Here is a 20,682-nt window from a genome sequence, read left to right on the forward strand (position 1 = left end):
GATTAAAGAGAAACAGGTGTAATTTCTTTGTTACAGTTATACTCTTAACATAAGATTCTTTATAGGAAAATATTTTGTCTTATATTAATTAATTGGCCCATGTTAAACTGGCTGAATCACATAATATAAACAAAATCTTTGGGGAATACCTTCTAAATTTCTTTCAATAAATAACAAAGAAAAATGACCCTAGCCAAGCCCTAGCGGCCGTTTGTTCCTCCGACCCTGATCCCCTTCCCTCTGCAGCGGCGAGTATATAACGAGCAGTACGGGCTACCATAACCAATCCTTCCCAGCAGCAGGACAATCTACCTACCAACATGTACAAAATCGTAAGTACTCTTAGTAATAGATGTATTTATCCAACTTCCAATGCCACTCCAATAATAAAACTACAATAATCTATTTTCATTGCAGGCAGTTCTCTTAGCCGTTGTTGCCTGCGCTTCCGCCGGGTACATCGCCGCTCCAGCCGTCTCCTACGCCGCCCCAGCCGTTTCCTACGCCGCCCCCGCCGTCTCCTATGCCGCCCCCGCCTACGCTACAGTAGCTCACGCCCCAGCAGTTTCCTACGCTGCCCCAGTCGCAGCTGTAGCACATGCTCCAGTCGCCACCTCCTATGCTAACACTTACAGGACCGTCAACAAGCCAGTTGCCGTAGCCGCACCTGTCGCTTATGCCGCCCCAGCTGTATCCTACGCCGCCCCAGTCGCTGCCGTCGCCGCCCCAGCCTATGGTGGTCTCTACAGAGGATACGGACTTGGATACAGGTCTGCCTACGGTTTGGGATACGGATACTCTGCCCTCCACCACTAAGCTTATTTTTATTGCCAGTAGCTTAGAACCTGAAGTGTAAAATAGTCCTTTCCTTATCTGATTCCTATAGTCGCAATGCTGAATAAAGTAATTTATTAGTACATAATTTCTTTTTATAATCTTATTTCCTTTCTTTTCTTCGTTTTTTTTAGGCGTCATCTGTATCAAACATACATTATTAATTTTCAATAGTTTATTTATTTTATGAGATGAATAATGGTGCCCTAAAACAAATCATAGAAAAAATTTAAGAAATCTCTCATGGTTTTAGATTTTAATGAACTTTGCGACTTTATCCTTTAAGATTAGATTCTATTTGAAATTTTATTGTTCTATGTAAACTAGCTTTTGTTTTGATTAAAATTCAGTGTTTAAAAAAGAAATCTTTCTTACAAATTGAATAACAGAAATAATGCATGATTACCTGCTTAATGTTGAAAAAATATTTGGTATTCAATGCTACAAGTATTTTAGTAAATACAATATTTTAACAAGTGATTATGAACCGAAAGCGCTTTTTAGTAATTGAGGTGTATATGGGTACCTTATCATCAGTATTTTGTATCAGAGCTTGACTGTCATAGTGCACAGTGAGACGAATTAAAAATTAATCCGGCATTTGTTCAACATTAAGTTGGTAAATAGTTCCTGGCTAACAATAATACATTTCTTGATTTGCATAGGTCTTTGGTATTTATTTTAATTTATATATAAAGTCGGTTTCAGCTGGTGGACAATTGTTTGTTTTTAATGAATTCGTGGTGATACAAAAACTATAAAGGAGGAGCTCGAAAAAAATTTCAAGCGATTGCTCAACTGTGTTCAGTTGCTGAAACAGCATGCTCATCAGTCGGACAATACACAATATTAAAACGAACGAGTGAGCATTATTTTGACCAGTTGAATACATTTTTTTATTTACTTATTTATTTTTTCCCTCTTCGATTCATAAGAGTTGGCAATACAAAGCTAAGGTCTAATATAAATAATGGCCTAGCATTCCCAATGAGTACAGAATAATCGTTTACGGAAAGTAGGAAACTGGTTCTTTTCAGCACCCAGCCCCTCCAAAAAATTACTTTTCCAAGAGAGATGGTTCCTACACTTCCGAACCAAAGCCCTTTCCCCGAAAATTTGCTTTCGCCTAATACATCTATTCAATAAAAATCTTTCCAAATACATGTCTGTTATAATAGAAACAAGAAGGAATTGCATCCGTATTGAGAGAATAAGGAAAACAAATTGGGTTCCTCTCAATGAAGGAGATCATAGAGGCTTGCCAACTGAAGCAGTCATTTCGTCAGAATGGAAAAACACCGAGATCCACTGAAGACTATGGACGGTAGAAGACTTCGAATCCGACCAAGGATGTTACACCTGGAATGCGTTTACCATTTGCGCTTAAGATGAGGAAAAATCCCCATCAAGCTTTTGGAACCGAGCCCAGTAGTTCAACAGGCACTACATGGTGAAAAGATGAAGACACTGTCATTTAACCGCTGAAATTTCAGCTTGGACTTGGATGTACAGGTGGTAATCTGTGGTTTCCAAACTGGGAGGGATCCACGCCGCAAGTGAATACCTCTAAAATAGCAAATATATAATGTTCTTTTAAATTTTCTTTATACTGTTTTCTTTTTGCCCTAAATATCAAACCGCTCTAAGGAAAATTGTGCCGCATTCTTTTTAGTTTGACGAGGGTGCCACAAAAATTTTTAACCCGAGAAGAGTGCAGCGATGAAAATTTTATGGATCAATTGATCAGCTGTACTCAAAATTTTTACTGTGATATATTTAAATAATTAAGATATACCTATTTTTAATGACCAGATGGAAACATCTATCGGTTGGTGCCAAAACAACATACACAAATTTAAATATGTGTTTATTACACATTCAATTTCATTTTGGAAGCTGTTACGGTTTATATGCTAGAATTGTACAATTTTCAAATTATTCTTAGTAATAAAACTTATGATTTCCAATAGCTCGCGACGCATCGCGTTTTAGCCTCAAGCTAAAACGCGTTGACTGCTTCCAGAACAGTCATACATGGTATAAATTGGAAATATTCTATGAGAGAAAAGGTATTTACCATATATCATAGGTTTTTACAATACTAAAGAATTTGTTTATACTCACAACCCATTTCTCTCTCTTTACGATTAAAAATTAAAATATATAAAAGTATCCTAGTATCAGTTCTTTTATACGGAGCGCCGCCCTTCACTCGTCTTCGGGACAGAATGGAACGCCACTTTATTCTGCCGATTGTGCCCTATTTTATAAAACATTACCGAGGAGGCACATCAAGTTCTTTGACTTCCTGAAAAGTAACTACAACTCGCTGTTCAGGACATTCACACCATCAGCTCTATTGAGGTAGAACCAGTGCATGTTGCAGGACCAAACAGAGGCGCGGATATGTAGGTCAAGTTATCTAGTGTTAATTTGCTCAATTAATTATTTTGGGTGCTCCAACACTTTGGATCTACCCCCTGAAAATTCAGTCCAGCTCATCACATTGCAACATACTCTGCTTATAATGTAGCTCTCGCTACCGTACAAGGAGCTGTATCGGGAGGTTTTACATTTATATGTATGTGTTTTTATTTCTCTTGTTTAGTTTCAGATTAAGGGATTCTGTATATAAAAAATAAATAAATAAATCATTTATATATTAGGTGATTCTTCATTCCCTTGATCATTTATTTGCTATGTATTTTACATTTTACAATATTATGTATTTGCAATAAGTATTTTACATTTCACAACCGGTCTTGTATGTAGTCTTAAGAGAACATTGCAGTATGTACTCGTTAAAGATAACTTACCAGCTGTTGAGTTAAGATGGCTGTGTACTATAGTTAACTTTTACTGATCACCATTAACCATACTTTAATGGCCTTGCATTGGGTTATGATGATTGCTTGTACCAAGCAGGCAATTTGAGGGTCAAAACCACTGACGAATTTAAAACTGTGCCTCTGAGAAAAACATTCCTCGAAACAATGTTTTAAATCCTAGGTAGTGCTTTTGTTACAATATCCATCAGTAATTTAGTAATTAAAACGGAAATTTAAAAAATAAGTAAAAGAAAATATCCAAATTAACTTATAAAACTATGTACTGTAATATCTGAAGATATCAGATCATTAAGATTAAATAATAATTTAGCCCTTGTACTATAGCATTTTTCTTCCACTACAGTCGAAGAGTATACTGATCCACGACTTTGGACTTCTCTTAATATTTCGTGTTCCTATCTTCCTTGCAAAAGTGAGAAAAGACTGAAATGTTTATGTATAAATATTAGGCCATCCTTTCCGGCCGGACCCATTAAGACCCCCTGGGATCTACGGTCCTATATCAATTTTGAAATATTTGCTTTAAACGGAAAGAGGAAACTTTAAGATAGTTTAACTGAATGCTTCGATTAATCGTCGATGCGCAGTAAACAAGGAGGATCAAATAATTGGGTATTTTCGTATTTTGTACTGGAACATTTATTGATATTAATTGTTTTAAGCATGCAATCCACAAATAAGAATATTCTTGACTCTCAAAAAATTACTATCGGTTTTTTATGCAAAACAATTTTCTAGACCAGATAAAGTACAAAATATACTGTTATGTATTATAACTTGTCCTGTTCGCTCTTTTTACCGAACACCGACTTAATATTTTAATTTTTAATCAAAACTTTGGTCATAGTTTATCGGAAATTTGAAAGAATTTTTATTAGTTTCCATAATTCTTTAAAAGTTTCTTAGAAAACCAATAATTGGTGCATTTTAAATTGTTTATGGGATGTATAATATGATTACTTTTTTTTCACAAACTTAATTTACATTTCTCATTCTTGAATGTTAACTGATTTGAAATTACTAAATATTGATATTGTCTTGAAAGGATGTTTAAAGTTGGACAAAACATTGGGAGACCAAGTATCACACGTAGGGAAGATGTCTACTGGAGCAAAATATCTTAAATTACCACAAGGAAAGAAATGGATAATTAAAACTGACACTTTCTTCTAAACCGAAAAATGATTTGAACAGCTTTGAGATCGAACTTACCTAGATACTTCGATGAGGACTAATCCAGCATTGAAAGTTTGAGACATGTTTAAAAAATGACTATTTTTCAACTGAACTACGCACTCATCATTTGAAACTTCTCCCCACTCTCTAACACCCTTTTTGCACACTTTCCTACCACAGGTGTGTCGCACAAAGCATTGTGTATCTTATTTTAGTATTATTGCAATGATATCCCTTAAAGAGTAAAGTAACCGAATTCAACGGCACTATTTCCGCTTAAGAAGTAGGTTGATTCAATTTTTGGGTTCTCTAGTTTAGAATACAATTCAATGTGCTATCTGTAAGTCTTCGAACCCTACTTCTAAAAATTAATCGGTCTTTAATATACACATGTGATTCATTTTTGGTAAAATTTATGTGTCTGAAGAATTTAGGTCAGGGAGGTTTTTTGAAGAAGAAATATAGGTATGTAGATTTTAATGAATCCAAGTACTAAAGATTGAGGTTAGTTGATAACTTTATTTTATACACCAATTTAATATTTCAACTCAAATGTACTATAGATAATCAGTGGGCCAATTGAAAGTCCACATGTAGGGAGGGGCTGATCAAGACATGCTTGGGCACAAGCCGGTATAATAACATGCCGCTTTCTCATCCCAAAAAAGTAAAGAAAACTCACTCACTCTAACGTGTGTGATAAAAGGCTAATTAATAATTTAATACTTTGTTTTAAAAATTGTTCGATTATATTATTAAGGATTTTTTTAACCTTTTAGATAATTTTTATAATCTTCAAGTTAAGATTTATACGGTATCCTAGTCCCTTAAGATCCTTATTCGGATTATCGCTTAATCCTCCACTGTCTATAATCAACGTTGAACGAGAACTTCCTTGTTTTCCAACCCTTGGCCTAAATTCAGTCACATTTTATGGTTGCGATAAAAACCTATTTATTTGCTGTCAGACTTCCTACTTAGGGACTAGATCGTAGGAGGTTCTAAGTCATTGCGCATCTTGAACGCTAATGTTAATACTTAGTAATGCATCACTACCTGACTTCTGACTCATTCCTACTGACCAGATTTGAGTGAGACATACTATAAAATATTTAAAACAACTGACAAAGTCGGCTGAGTAATAAAGGAGATAAGCGAAAAAATAAACTTCGACTTATGGAATAGCGATAGCAACAGGTCATTGTTCTAAAAATGTTTTTTTTTTTTCAAATTCACTTATAAATCTGCCAGTTAATTAAGCAAAGATAAATAAATAAAGTAATGTGCGGCAGGAAAGTGAAAGTTAATCTGCGATATAACGTTTTAAAAATTAAATAGGAAATAGAAAAAAGTGACAAAATAGGGTAATTGGACTGAGATTAATAAATTATTGTATGGAAGGTTAAAATTATATTTAAAATTATCCTTGAGGACGGCCAAATGGGCCGAAACTTAGGACATTTAAATTAATTATAAAGAGTGGATAGGGACTCGGGAATAAATTATTTTATTTTAAAAATAAATAAATAAATAATATTAAATGACTTTCCATGAAAATTCGAGATAGTAAATTTCAGATATAGGAATTATTTCTTTTAATTTTTTTTTATCATCATTGATTTATTATTGAACTATGCTAAATAATATGTTGTTCTTAATTTGTTATGAAACTTAGAAAGGTCCTAGAAGGTTTAGATTTTCACAAAAAGGAAAAAATTAATTACAAAAGTTTTACATATAGGAACCTGTATCATTTTTAGTTATTTTCATCCTAGTATTGGATGTGAAACACCCTCTTTGATAGGTTTGTTGTTTCAAATTTTTAATTACTTTAACTCTCCATTGAAGAGTCGAAAAATAGACCTGAGGTTAGGTTTGTAGAGACCCCGATCCTTTCTTCCCCACTCCGCTCCTTTTATGTTTCTTATTCTTCCCAGGTGAAAATAACCTAATATCTTATAGATCTTTTTTACTATGAGTTACGAAAATAATTTTCTTTCATTAACTTCTATTTTGAAGAAATGATTAGCAAATGGTTCGAATTGATACTGAACTCAATGGTAATAGGGCATATATTCAAAATTATATTTCATGTACAGGGATCCAATTATATGAAATTGTTTGAAATATGAAATAGGCAGAGTAATTTCCCTGCCTCTCACCGATGGAGAATCTCTATTTCTAAATTAAAAACTAAATGAAGTATTTTTCTTAAACTTATTTAATCAGTTCCCATCTGGATAATTTTAACCCCAATTTTTCTTGATTCTAGAACTAAGTAATCCATTGGTACCAATTTTTCTACACATGATTCTTATAAACTTACCCCAGTTTTCCCATAGTACTTCAGCCATCAGGATTTTTTAATTACTGTTATAACCAAACTGATTAACAATTGAAGACGTGGGTGGATGAAGGTATTAATTGACATTTAAAAAAAAAATAGATTTCTGCTTTCAAAACTGTTTTTAACATTTTTTTCTATATACCTCCTTGTTAATTTTTTTTTTAAATTTATATTTTGATATTGTTCATGAGTTGACAATTTATTTTTTTAGCCTAAAATCCATATATATGTAACATGACACCTTTTTTTACTGATTTTTTCAATTCAATGTTTTAAGAAATTCAGTAGATATTCCTCAAGGCAGACCATGGCATCTGCCAATTGGACGAAAATTTAAGGATCAACCTACTGCCTTGGCTTTTGCACAGAGAAAAGACCTGCTCAGCTTGATTGCCAATTTTGCGATTTCCCATTTCCCAATGGCCTTAGCCAGTCATAAAAGCTATACTTATCGGTTCTGACTTATCATCTTAGCCTATATTTCCTAAGTTATAGACGGGGCATGTTCGACTTCAATGGTATGACTTCGCTGACTATGATGAATTGATCGATAGAACAATCCTCTTGGGCAACTTCTTAATAATATTTCAGATGGTTAGCCGATACCAGCCAAAGCTTATGGTAATGCATCGGCCCTGTGTATTTCGGTAGCAACTTGATAAATTGTAATGTATATCGACTGATCTTTTACCTCATCTCGTCTTCTTTGTTCATCATAAATGATTTTATGGTTTCTATTAATCACTGTATTATATAATTAGTGTAATCCTTATATCATATTTTAATTTTAATTAGATAATTATTAATGTAGTAATCATTTCAAAAGTACAACTTCATTCGAGTTTTTCATTGTAATAATACACATATCTTTTGACTTTTAGGTTGTTGAAACCTATCTTTTTTTGGTTTCACTTCGATAAAAAATATTCAGTTCCATGAATATGTCAGAGAATATTGCATTTTTATTAAAAATCCAGTTTTAATGTTAATTTATTTTTATGTGATATATTTCTTAGTACACATTTTGAAGAAATAATTACTATTTTCATAACATATGATCTATTAACTTGACAGCAGATACAACCATTCAATCATTTTATCAAATAACAGTTTATACCGGGTAAAAAAATACATTTTCTCTGGTAGTGGGCGAAGACCTAAAAAATTTTAGAAGAGAGAAAAGTATTTGTGAAGGACATAAATCAGAGCAAGTGTAACATGTAATTGACTAATTTACCGAGATTAATTGAAAAGGAAAAACAATTTATGAAGAATAGTTTTAAATTGAAATTATGTGGTTTATATAAGACATGTGCAATTAGCCTGCAAAAAAGACAATTTAATGAATTATGACAATCCAACGAGTAAAGGTTTTGTCTGATTGAAAAAGGCCTAAGGGCTGAAACGTAGGAAGATTGTTAAAATAAATAGTTGAGAGCAAAAGTCAATCATTGAAGTTTGTGTTAATAATAATGTAAACCATTCTCAAACAATCAATACATTAAATCAGTAATCTAGTAATGTAATATATTGTCTACGTCATTTTGATAGGATGATTAATTGTCTACATATTAAAAATTAAAAAAATAGACACATTAAAAAAAAATATTATAAAATATACGCATGCTATCAACATTTTAAAAAAATATTTTTTTTTAACACACCTTAGCCAACGATTAGCTAAATTAAGCTGTTGTTCTACAGTGTTTTAAAGTGATGTGAGATTAAGGAGAAATAGTTATAGTAACTTCTTTGTTACAGTTATACTCTTAACATTAAGATTCTTTTACATATTAAAAACAAAAAGTATATTGATACAGGAAATACTGACTTTCATCAGTTTGTCATTTTATTATCGATCTATTAAAAAAAAACAATATTAATAAATAATTTTCTTTGAAAACTACTTTTACTGATCTTAACAATTTTACTTAACATAAAATTTTGTGGACTAACAAAATAAATCAGTCTGGCAAATATATGGGTCGGTACAGCTTCCTCACTATTTATTTGTATGTATTTAGCCTTTATTTATTTATTTTTTACTTGCCTTAGAAGTGGGAAACACTTTCATGTTTTACATTGCAGGAAAGTGGGTACTCATTTTAATGTTTTACCCTAATTTCATTGTAGGTACTGGTAATTATTATATAGTTACCATTATTTTACAGTGTGTTCTTTATATATATATTATAGTTATACACTAATCCTCCTAAGTTTTAGTAAGATGGAGCAAAAATGTACCAATAAATATATATTTATTCCATAGGTATGTTCATGACTGTAGTATCACTGATCGTATTAGGGTTGTATTAAATAAAACAATTAAATTAATTATTATTTATAAGTATTAATCAAATTGAATAATATTCCTAACAACCTATAAGATTCTTTTATAGGAAAATATTTTGTTGTAAATTATTTAATTGAACCATGTTAAACTGGCTGAATCACATCATGTATAAACAAAATCGTTTGGGAATACCTTCTAAATTTCTTTCAATAAATAACAAAGAAAAAAAGACCCTAGCCAAGCCCTAGCGGCCGTTTGTTCCTCCGACCCTGATCCCCTTCCCTCTGCAGCGGCGAGTATATAACGAGCAGTACGGGCTACCATAACCAATCCTTCCCAGCAGCAGGACAATCTACCTACCAACATGTACAAAATCGTAAGTACTCTTAGTAATAGATCTATTTATCCAACTTCCAATGCCACTCCAATAATAAAACTACAATAATCTATTTTCATTGCAGGCAGTTCTCTTAGCCGTTGTTGCCTGCGCTTCCGCCGGGTACATCGCCGCTCCAGCCGTCTCCTACGCCGCCCCAGCCGTCTCCTACGCCGCCCCCGCCGTCTCCTATGCCGCCCCCGCCTACGCTACAGTAGCTCACGCCCCAGCAGTTTCCTACGCTGCCCCAGTCGCAGCTGTAGCACATGCTCCAGTCGCCACCTCCTATGCTAACACTTACAGGACCGTCAACAAGCCAGTTGCCGTAGCCGCACCTGTCGCTTATGCCGCCCCAGCTGTATCCTACGCCGCCCCAGTCGCTGCCGTCGCCGCCCCAGCCTATGGTGGTCTCTACAGAGGATACGGACTTGGATACAGGTCTGCCTACGGTTTGGGATACGGATACTCTGCCCTCCACCACTAAGCTTATTTTTATTGCCAATAGCTTAGAACCTGAAGTGTAAAATAGTCCTTTCCTTATCTGATTCCTATAGTCGCAATGCTGAATAAAGTAATTTATTAGTACATAATTTCTTTTTATAATCTTATTTCCTTTCTTTTCTTCGTTTTTTTTAGGCGTCATCTGTATCAAACATACATTATTAATTTTCAATAGTTTATTTATTTTATGAGATGAATAATGGTGCCCTAAAACAAATCATAGAAAAAATTTAAGAAATCTCTCATGGTTTTAGATTTTAATGAACTTTGCGACTTTATCCTTTAAGATTAGATTCTATTTGAAATTTTATTGTTCTATGTAAACTAGCTTTTGTTTTGATTAAAATTCAGTGTTTAAAAAAGAAATCTTTCTTACAAATTGAATAACAGAAATAATGCATGATTACCTGCTTAATGTTGAAAAAATATTTGGTATTCAATGCTACAAGTATTTTAGTAAATACAATATTTTAACAAGTGATTATGAACCGAAAGCGCTTTTTAGTAATTGAGGTGTATATGGGTACCTTATCATCAGTATTTTGTATCAGAGCTTGACTGTCATAGTGCACAGTGAGACGAATTAAAAATTAATCCGGCATTTGTTCAACATTAAGTTGGTAAATAGTTCCTGGCTAACAATAATACATTTCTTGATTTGCATAGGTCTTTGGTATTTATTTTAATTTATATATAAAGTCGGTTTCAGCTGGTGGACAATTGTTTGTTTTTAATGAATTCGTGGTGATACAAAAACTATAAAGGAGGAGCTCGAAAAAAATTTCAAGCGATTGCTCAACTGTGTTCAGTTGCTGAAACAGCATGCTCATCAGTCGGACAATACACAATATTAAAACGAACGAGTGAGCATTATTTTGACCAGTTGAATACATTTTTTTATTTACTTATTTATTTTTTCCCTCTTCGATTCATAAGAGTTGGCAATACAAAGCTAAGGTCTAATATAAATAATGGCCTAGCATTCCCAATGAGTACAGAATAATCGTTTACGGAAAGTAGGAAACTGGTTCTTTTCAGCACCCAGCCCCTCCAAAAAATTACTTTTCCAAGAGAGATGGTTCCTACACTTCCGAACCAAAGCCCTTTCCCCGAAAATTTGCTTTCGCCTAATACATCTATTCAATAAAAATCTTTCCAAATACATGTCTGTTATAATAGAAACAAGAAGGAATTGCATCCGTATTGAGAGAATGAGGAAAAACTAGGGTTCCTCTCAATGAAGGAGATCATAGAGACTTGCCAACTGAAGCAGCCATTTCGTCAGAGTGGAAAAACACCGAGATCCACTGAAGACTATGGACGGTATCAAACTTCGAAGGCGACCAAGGATGTTGCATCTGGTATACGATTACCGTTTGTTCTTAAGAAGAGGAAAATCCCCATCAAGGCTTTGGAACCGAGCACAGTAGTTCAGCAGGCACTAATGGTGAAAAGATGAAGACACTGTCATTTAACCGCTGAAATTTCAGCTTGGACTTGGGTGTACTGAAGGTAATCTGTGGTTTCCAAACTGGGAGGGATCCACGCCGCAAGTGAATACCTCTAAAATAGCAAATATATAATGTTCTTTTAAATTTTATTTACACTGTTTTCTTTTTGCCTTAAATATCAAACCGCTCTAAGGAAAATTGTGCCGCATTCTTTTTAGTTTGACGAGGGTGCCACAAAATTTTTTAACCCGAGAAGAGTGGAGCGATGAAAATTTTATGGATCAATTGATCAGCTGTACTCAAAATTTTTACTGTGATATAATTAAATAATTAAGATACACCTTTTTTTAATGACCAGATGGCAACATCTATTGTGTTATGTTATATATATGTATATGTTGCCAAAACAACATACACAAATTTAAATATGTGTTTATTACACATTCAATTTCATTTTGGAAGCTGTTACGGTTTATATGCTTGAATTGTACAATTTTCAAATTATTCTTAGTAATAAAACTTATGATTTCCAATAGCTCGCGACGCATCGCGTTTTAGCTTGAGGCTAAAACGCGTTGACTGCTTCCAGGACAGTCAATACATGGTATAAATTGGAAATATTCTATGAGAGAAAAGGTATTTACCATATATCATAGGTTTTTACAATACTAAAGAATATGTTCATACTCACAACCCACATATCTAGTTATTATGAAGAATATAAGATGTCTATCTTTGCGCTAATTTTATAATTTATTGAATAGTGAAAATCATCACCATGATTCATTTGGCTCAAAAAAGGAAAAACATATTAATTAAACTAAATTTGAAAAAAAAAAAAGAAGGAAGTAACTTAATGACTCTACATGGCAAGTTATTCGAGGACCCACCCTTATTATTCCAATTACAATAATGCAAGCAATAATAATTCAAATTTTAGAATTACCGTTCAAATAAAAAAAAATTAACTGAATGAGGCTCGCTCTTTTCCCTTGATTGCGCTTTGCACAAATGCAAAAAGCTTATTCGCACGGAGTAGGAATACAATTTATTTTTTATTTTTTGTCATTCATTTTTCATCGTATCGCTCGTAACTTAATTTTCATATTATTAGCCTGCAACTAGTGTTAACTTGCTGTATGCGTAAAAAAACAAACAAATTAAACATTTTCAAATATATTTCGATTACAAAAACTCTCTTTTTATTAATTTTTATAAAATCGTAATATGATAATGGGACTGAGATCAGACGATGTAACAGTAGCGGATACTTCGATATTGATATTAAAATTGATTTTTATCAGACTAAGGGTACCTAATTTATGAGACTGGGTGGACTCCAGGAGGCCTTCAGAACCCACAGGGATGACTCCGGGCTACAGTGTAACAGAAAACAATTTTCTACTCAGTCGGATTCGAACCGGGGTCCTTGGAGTTAGCAGCATCGTGCCTTACCACAGTGCCAACCTGCTTCCGTATGATATTGTTACTGGCACAAATTAGCTTGCGTATGATATTATTACTAACACAAATTTTAAGTTCAAATGTATTATAATATAATGATAATGCCAATGCTTATCAAAGGAGCTAACAATTAATAAATAAAAGCTGAAGAAAGCATACAAAAATCAACTTTATATAGATATTATATCGATAGTCGTAGAAGCTATGACTCCTGAGAAGGCGGGGCAAGAAAGGACCTTCGCCGGCGACCTCTACCTTGGGCTCGGTCGCCCAGCCGCTTTCTGCCCCGGGCCCTACACCAGCTCCTATCATAATGACACATACGTCCACAACCTGCATGGGGAGTCACTTACATGACTTACATGCAATTTAATTGCAAGTAATAAATACAAATTAATAACCTTCTTAAATGTTTAAGTGTAATTTGACTTTTCTAAATTTTTGTGAAAGTTGTAACTTAACCAAATTTGGCTTTAAAACGATAAAATAATTGCTAAATCATCACACAGAACTAATTGAAAATATTTCTCATGTTTATTGATCTGATCTAGATGAAATAGAAAATTAGATAGCTACGTTAATAACGTTCTGGAGAGACTGCTTTAAATTAAAAAAAAAAAAGTAAAAAAAGAACAAAAAAAAAAAATATTTAATTTTTTTCATCATTTGAAATTAAGGCAGGCGATAAATGTAACCCTAGAAAAACTTCAAACAGAACATGCAACAATTACTCTAATGTCCACAATGTGCTCTTTTTACAGCACGCGGTAATGTATGTTTGTTATCTTGTTCATTTTTCTGTTGCTATTTCTGGGTCTCCCGAGGTAAGAGTAACAAATATAAATTTTGTTCCTCCTAAAAATATAACAATTTAACATAAGATAACGAAGCAATTATGCAATTGGGGAATATCGGGTGTATGGTTCTATTTTTCCTTTTGTTATTTATAGAATTCTTTTGGATTTTAATTTTTATCGATTTTACGCTAATAGCAGCTGTCACATCTTAGGAATATACCCGCCATAAATATGTTATTTCAGTTTTGCATGTCTTTTTGTTTTTGAGGTAGAGTAATAAACACACATTTTTCAAGAAAATCTACCATAAAAAGCGGCACTTCCGGTAAGTCGGTTTTATCTAAACAGTTGTTGTCACATCCCTGGAATTTGCTTTAAAATTTAAATTTCAGTTTCGTATGACTCTTCGTTATTGAGTTAAGACTGTTCGCGCACACGCGCACGCACAACCACATGCACATAAACACAAAAACACGCACACGCACACAAAAGTTTGCAGAAAAATGATAATAACATTTAAGACCTTTTCAGTAACAAATGCTAAGTCACTGTTCGTAAAAGGAGCTGATTATTTTATTTCCGATTAAAAAAAATGTATATAAGTTATAAATAATTAGTTCGTTATACTATACCATAAAATTCGTTTCGTTATTCGTTGCCATATAAATAAGAGGAAATTAATTTCATTTGTCAATGTATATCTCCACTGATTCCGTGGCCGAGATTACGTCACCAATCATGGATACGATCAGATTGTGAAACATTTTACCAAGAAATCTTTCACGGCTATCTAATAACCAAACGCACTTGACTTTGCTCTTGAATGCTAGAACCACTTTGTCTGGCATGATGCAGCCAGTCTGCAAGTAGGGCGCACTCACTTTCCAGACTGATATTATGTTTTTGAATCCTTAGATAACTGCTAAAGCGTAATAATATTTTGTAGAATAAGGTAATCAGTTCACTTTAAGCTAGTTGGCAATTATGATAATAAGTATAATACAACAAAATAAATTATTGTCTTCACACCTCCTTCCACTGATCATCATCCAAAACCAACTTCACTACGTTGACTAAATGCTTCCATCTACACGTCGGTCGATTATTAGTTGGTTCATTGCTAATTATTCATGGATTCGTTCCGTAACAGTTTCACATGGTTATTTAAACATTCTTGGGGATATCACCAAAATTACGTTTACAGGATACATACCTCCTTCGTGGTTAATGCTTACAGTAGTCTTGTAGATTTGTACTTCTTAAGGTTTTTTTAACAATTGCTTATGCCCCCCCATAATATATAGTCTCATACAAAAGCACCCCTAACTATATACGATGTTATAAATTTTAAAAAATAAGATAAAATAAGTAGATTAAAATGATAATTCTCAATAAAAGATAAAAGTAATAGTAATAATGATTATTTGAGAGTGGTTTATTATATTATTAACACTCACAAATTTGATCTAAATATACTCTCAACATTTATTTTCAGAAACTGTCCAACGTTTCGACCCTCAGGCCATTTTCAAGGAGACAACCTTAAATATTGATTTCATATTCTTTAAATTTTTTCTGCTGGCTAAATGCCCATGTCATATAAAACTTTAAACCTAAAACTTATTAGTTTTAGTTACAAGTTAGTAGTACTTGTTAGTAAGTAGAAAAAGAGACTATTATTTATGTGAAAAAGTTTTAGGTTTAAAATATAAAAAGTTTTATATGAGATGGGCAATTAGTCTGCAGACAATTTTTTAAAGAATATGACATCAATATTTAAGGTTGCCTCGTTGAAAATGGCCTGATGGCCGAAACGTTGGAGAGTTTCTGAAAATAAATGTTGAGAGTTTATTTGGATCGAATTTTGTGTGTGTTAATAATAAAAAAAAAACAATCACATTTATGGATTTAACAAAATAAATAATTTACTTCTAATAGAAAAAAAAAGAAAGTGAATTTAAGAAAAGATGAAGAGGCATAAACTGTCTCTAAACAAACACAAATGATCAAACATCATATTCATTAAACTTTAATATTCACTAAGCAGATGTTATTGAAATTACCAGTAGCGTCTCCTAAGCAGAACTTACCCAGTTATTTTGTTCCCACTACCACAAACCTGGAATTAAAAATGAAACCGAGGGAAGAAAATAGTTATTCATACTGGGTCAACTAAATTTGTAAATTTTGGTTCTTTTTCTATGCCCAAGTCCATATCTCAGAGCCATGGACTTGACGAATAAAGAAATTTATATAAAATAAAATAAATTTAAAAGTACTTCTGGCAAGGTATGATGAAAGTTTTGTAAATCCTAACTTTAGTAGTTTAGAAAGCAGACTGAGAAATAAAATGCATTTTCTGCTTTTAACTTCACATCTATTGGCTTTTTAATTTGTTTAATTGTTTGTTAATTTACCATTGTCTTGTTAATCTTTTTAATTAAATTAAAAAATGGTCCTTCACTTTCCGTATTATACATAAGTTTAAATTTTATTTCAAGTTGACCAATTTTCTTCATTTTTTGTTCCATATTCTTTAAAGGAGAAATGTTATAATTTATTACTTTATGAACTTTCTGTTTCAATTTTAATCTTTAAAAAAATTGAACATTTAAAAAATACATACTTTTATGAAAAAATAATTTGGAATATCATTAATTTAACGCTAGCACGATTCAAAATATTAAAATAAAATGGTAAATTACAGTTAAGTGTATGAATTTCTAAATCAGAATGAAGTCTATAGAAAAAAATAATACAACATACAAAAGGATATACATTTTGAATATACTAAAACTTTGAGTTTTTTTTCTTTAAATTATCACCTAAGCTAAAATAATAGATAGATTCATATAAATACATACATTACTCTCACAAAATAAACTTTTTCAAAATGGGTATGACGCTGTCAAGGGTTCTCAAAGATATTTTTCGTAAAGCTTTTTAAAAACAGAATATAAACGTTATATTAGTTTGTTAGAGAAGTGTATTCTTCAAACGAAAATTTAAATTGCAATACAGAAAACATTACAAGTCAATAATTCAGTATCTAGAAATAATAACAACCATTGTACTTATGAAACTTTCAGTAGTGTTATCATAAAACTTCAAAATACCCTAGTCTAAAATATATAATATTTCTTGGTTGTGAAAAGGCTAACATGCACGAGAGATATGAATTAACAACATATAAAAAAAAATGTACTAACCAAACCCTAGGTATCAATGTTCCTCCGACCCTGATCCCCTTCCCTCTGTACAGCGGCGAGTATATAACGAGTAGTACAGGCTGCAATAGACAAATCCTTCTCAGCAGCAGAACACCACCCACCAACATGTACAAGATCGTAAGTACAACTAGTAGATGGATATATCCGACGTCTCTCCAACAATAGAGTTACATTAATGTTTTTAATTACAGGCAGTCCTCTTGGCCGTTGTTGCCTACGCCTCAGCCGGGTACGTCGCAGCTCCTGCTGTGTCCTACGCCGCTCCCGCCTACGCTACTGTAGCCCATGCTCAAGCAGTGTCCTACGCCGCCCCAGTCGCCGCTGTAGCCCATGCTCCAGTCGCTGTCGCCCATGCCCCAGTCGCCACCTCTTACGCTAACACCTACAGAACCGTCAATAGGGCAGTTGCCGTAGCTCCCGCTGTATCCTACGCCGCTCCAGTCGCTGCTGTAGCCGCCCCAGCCTACGGTGGATACGGACTTGGATACAGGTCCGCCTACGGTCTTGGATATGGTCACGGTGTTGGATACTCTGCCCTCGTCCACTAAGGTTATTTTTGGTACATCGCGAATAGCTTAGAACCGAAATCATATTCCCGTCCATGTTTGGATCCTTTAATAGTTATACATAATAAATAATTTATTTGTGTTAAGTGTTGTCGATACTTGTCCAAAACCTAGTTTTGTTTATTTTATAATAGCCTATTTGTGGTAATAGTAGAACACCAGTATGTACTCTGGCTAGGTTAGTAAGGTGAGAATATTTTACACTGCATATTGCAACTAATATGACAAATTTCATATAAGAAAAGTGTTTCACCAGTTTACCGTAAAGCGGCTTATAACTGAAGATTCGAGTATATGTTATGTGATATTTTTGAAAATATATTTAAAACTCTAATCTGCGATAGTTTCTTTGAGTTGTTCTGTTAAAAATAGGAACAAAATATTTCTCAGATCCACAACTTAAAACTAAGATCAGCTTCATACTTTAAACAACCAGTGTCCCGCCAGAGTTGGAAAATAATAGTGCTTAATTAAATAATGTAGTAGAAATTATATATTCTGAATTGCTGAAGACTTTTTATTGAATATCTTTTTTTTGGCAAAAAGCCGAAATACTATGACCTAAGGTAGGAGTTGACATACTGAACCACTTGTTGATACTTTCAGTGGAAACAATATTGCTTATCTCTTTTGACAGCAAAAGCTATAAATAATCTTATTTGTTTAACCCTGAAGGTATTGATTTTGTGAGGGCAGAAGTTCAATGTTTGACAGAAGTGAAAAATGATATGTGTTCATAAGGCAACTGGCGTTTGTTCATAATGTATGATAAAGTTGATATTGCAATACATTCTATCCTGTCTTTGAAATAAATATATATTAACATAATATCATTTTCCAATCAAAATTTTACCGTTATCGGTTCTTATTTCTATTTCATTTTTGAATGTAATACACTACTGTGTTATGCCCACGATAGAGTAAAGTAATATTAATATCATCCACTGGAGATAAATATCAATATTTTTGAATAAAATATTTAAGAAAAATAAAGGATCTCCTCTCTGGACTCGTTATTTTGATAAAAAGCTGAATCTATATGTATAAAAATAGTAAATCATTTCTAAAAAAAAAAAAAAAAAAAAAAAAAAAAGAGCCTGGAAGTAATGGTCTGGCTAGTATTGGCAGGTGTATGGTTCATGTGAGAAACTGATTGGCAGCAACTCTAGAATCGAGGAATTGGTGGAGGCTGATACAGGAGGTGTAGAACTTGTTATTGAATTGTATTGCCGATTGAATGAATAGCATTAAAATTTCGATACATTTTTTCTACTTCTTATATAGAATCTATAGATACATTGTTATTATTCGTAAAACATAGTATGAAACGATGAGAGCAGATGGGCCAACGTTTGGGTCCTTTGTCTTGCAAAGTTTCTTTAACCTAAGATAGATTGCTTTAAAGACAAAGGCGCTTGTCGACACACCTTGACAGTCCTTCCAAATAATATTCTTCAGAGTCCACAATCCTGGCTTCGAAGCTTAGGAGCTATATACAATCGATGGAGATTGAAGGGGGTAGGATTAACAACAGCATCATTGAGTGTCTCAAAAACATCTCAAATGAGTGATAAAGTGTCTCAAAATAAATTTTACAATGAACCATTTTGTGGAACAAAAAAAAATGAGATAAAGAACAAAGTTCAAATATTCTGAGAGGACGTTGTACTTTCTAGAAGCGGAGGCTAAACTGAAACATTGGCCATTGGCACAGGATGTAACAAAACAACCTAATCCAGACTCTCAGATAATGTTTGAAAGCGATAGATAAGATTTTCAATTTTTTTTTGTCGCTTTCCAAATATAATTTAGCCCTAAGAGTCGGATATGGAGAAGCTTAATACAAAATAAATAATTTCAGCTAGCATTAACCCCCCCCCCCTCCACCTATTAATCATTAATATTATTACTATTATTATTTATCAATACTTATTTGATTGTTTTCTTTATTTGTCTATTATTTTTGTGCTAATCTTCTCGCGGAAGCCCAGAGATTTAATCAGTGTTCTTGTAGAATAACCATTCGAGTCCACATTTAAAAATTAATTTAGACTTTCTATTATACACGGTAGAAAAATAATTATTTCTATTGTATTATGATTTCACACATAAATTTCTTATCCATTGCAAACTCCGTTTAGTAGGAATCGGGGAAAAAAATTATAAACCTTGGGAAAATATATCCAGGATTATGCATATAATTATAGAGATACCATTTTCTTGTTTTTCCTCTGGTGTGGTGTATAAAATTTATAGTGTCTTAAAAAGTGCTAACCTGCATCAGTATTACTTATTATATTACTTAGAAGAAATAATATTGTTTGTTAAAATTACTACTTTGTTCTCAGTAGTATTTATTTATAGTACTTTGGAGGTGCCTGTTAATTTATTAAATGGTCTTCAGGAAAACTTGAGAAAAAACTAAACGTAAATATTATGCTAATGTTTGCTCTATATAAGGAAATCAACGAGTAGATCTTTTAAAACAATCTAGACAAGTAGGATTAGTTCTTGACAAAAAATACCCATTAACAAGTTATTATGAAGCAATAGAGCGCTATAAAATTATAGTTTTTTAAGTCTTGTATGAATGTCTCCCGACTAATCCAGAAAACTGGTTGGGCGAAGAATGGATTATTCATTCAGTATATGTTTCTCTTTTTTTTTATTCATTTTTTGGGGGGAGGGAAACTGGAAGTAAAATAATATCTTAGTGCAGTATATTACGTTAAATAGATACTTCATCAGTTGTATTTTTCAATTAGCATAACAAGTATTTATCGTTATTTGGTTGATTC

General features: G+C 32.9%; 2 protein-coding genes across 2 annotated transcripts; both read left to right on the top strand.

Annotated features, from left to right (window-relative positions):
• The first annotated feature begins 230 nt into the window (after nt 1–230).
• Nucleotides 231–17,970, top strand: LOC106677653 (larval/pupal cuticle protein H1C). The gene is made up of 4 exons (XM_014415700.2): nt 231–332; nt 418–813; nt 17,244–17,435; nt 17,510–17,970. The coding sequence occupies exons 1-4, from the start codon at nt 321–323 to the stop codon at nt 17,864–17,866; spliced, it is 957 nt and encodes a 318-aa protein (XP_014271186.2). The 5' UTR covers nt 231–320; the 3' UTR covers nt 17,867–17,970.
• Nucleotides 9,721–10,463, top strand: LOC106677652 (cuticle protein 10.6). The gene is made up of 2 exons (XM_014415699.2): nt 9,721–9,875; nt 9,961–10,463. Exons 1-2 carry the CDS (start codon nt 9,864–9,866, stop codon nt 10,357–10,359), a joined length of 411 nt encoding a protein of 136 aa, XP_014271185.1. The 5' UTR covers nt 9,721–9,863; the 3' UTR covers nt 10,360–10,463.
• Nucleotides 17,971–20,682: the final 2,712 nt, after the last annotated feature.

Source organism: Halyomorpha halys, unplaced genomic scaffold, assembly GCF_000696795.3.
Source record: "Halyomorpha halys isolate HHAL.00 unplaced genomic scaffold, Hhal_1.1 Scaffold106.1, whole genome shotgun sequence".
NCBI lineage: Eukaryota > Metazoa > Arthropoda > Insecta > Hemiptera > Pentatomidae > Halyomorpha > Halyomorpha halys.

Coding starts and splice junctions, on each gene's coding strand:
- LOC106677653 (XM_014415700.2), top strand. Junction 814..17,243: donor GATACTCTGCCCTCCACCAC/TAAGCTTATTTT, acceptor GGTTGTGAAAAG/GCTAACATGCACGAGAGATA. Junction 17,436..17,509: donor CCACCAACATGTACAAGATC/GTAAGTACAACT, acceptor TTTTAATTACAG/GCAGTCCTCTTGGCCGTTGT.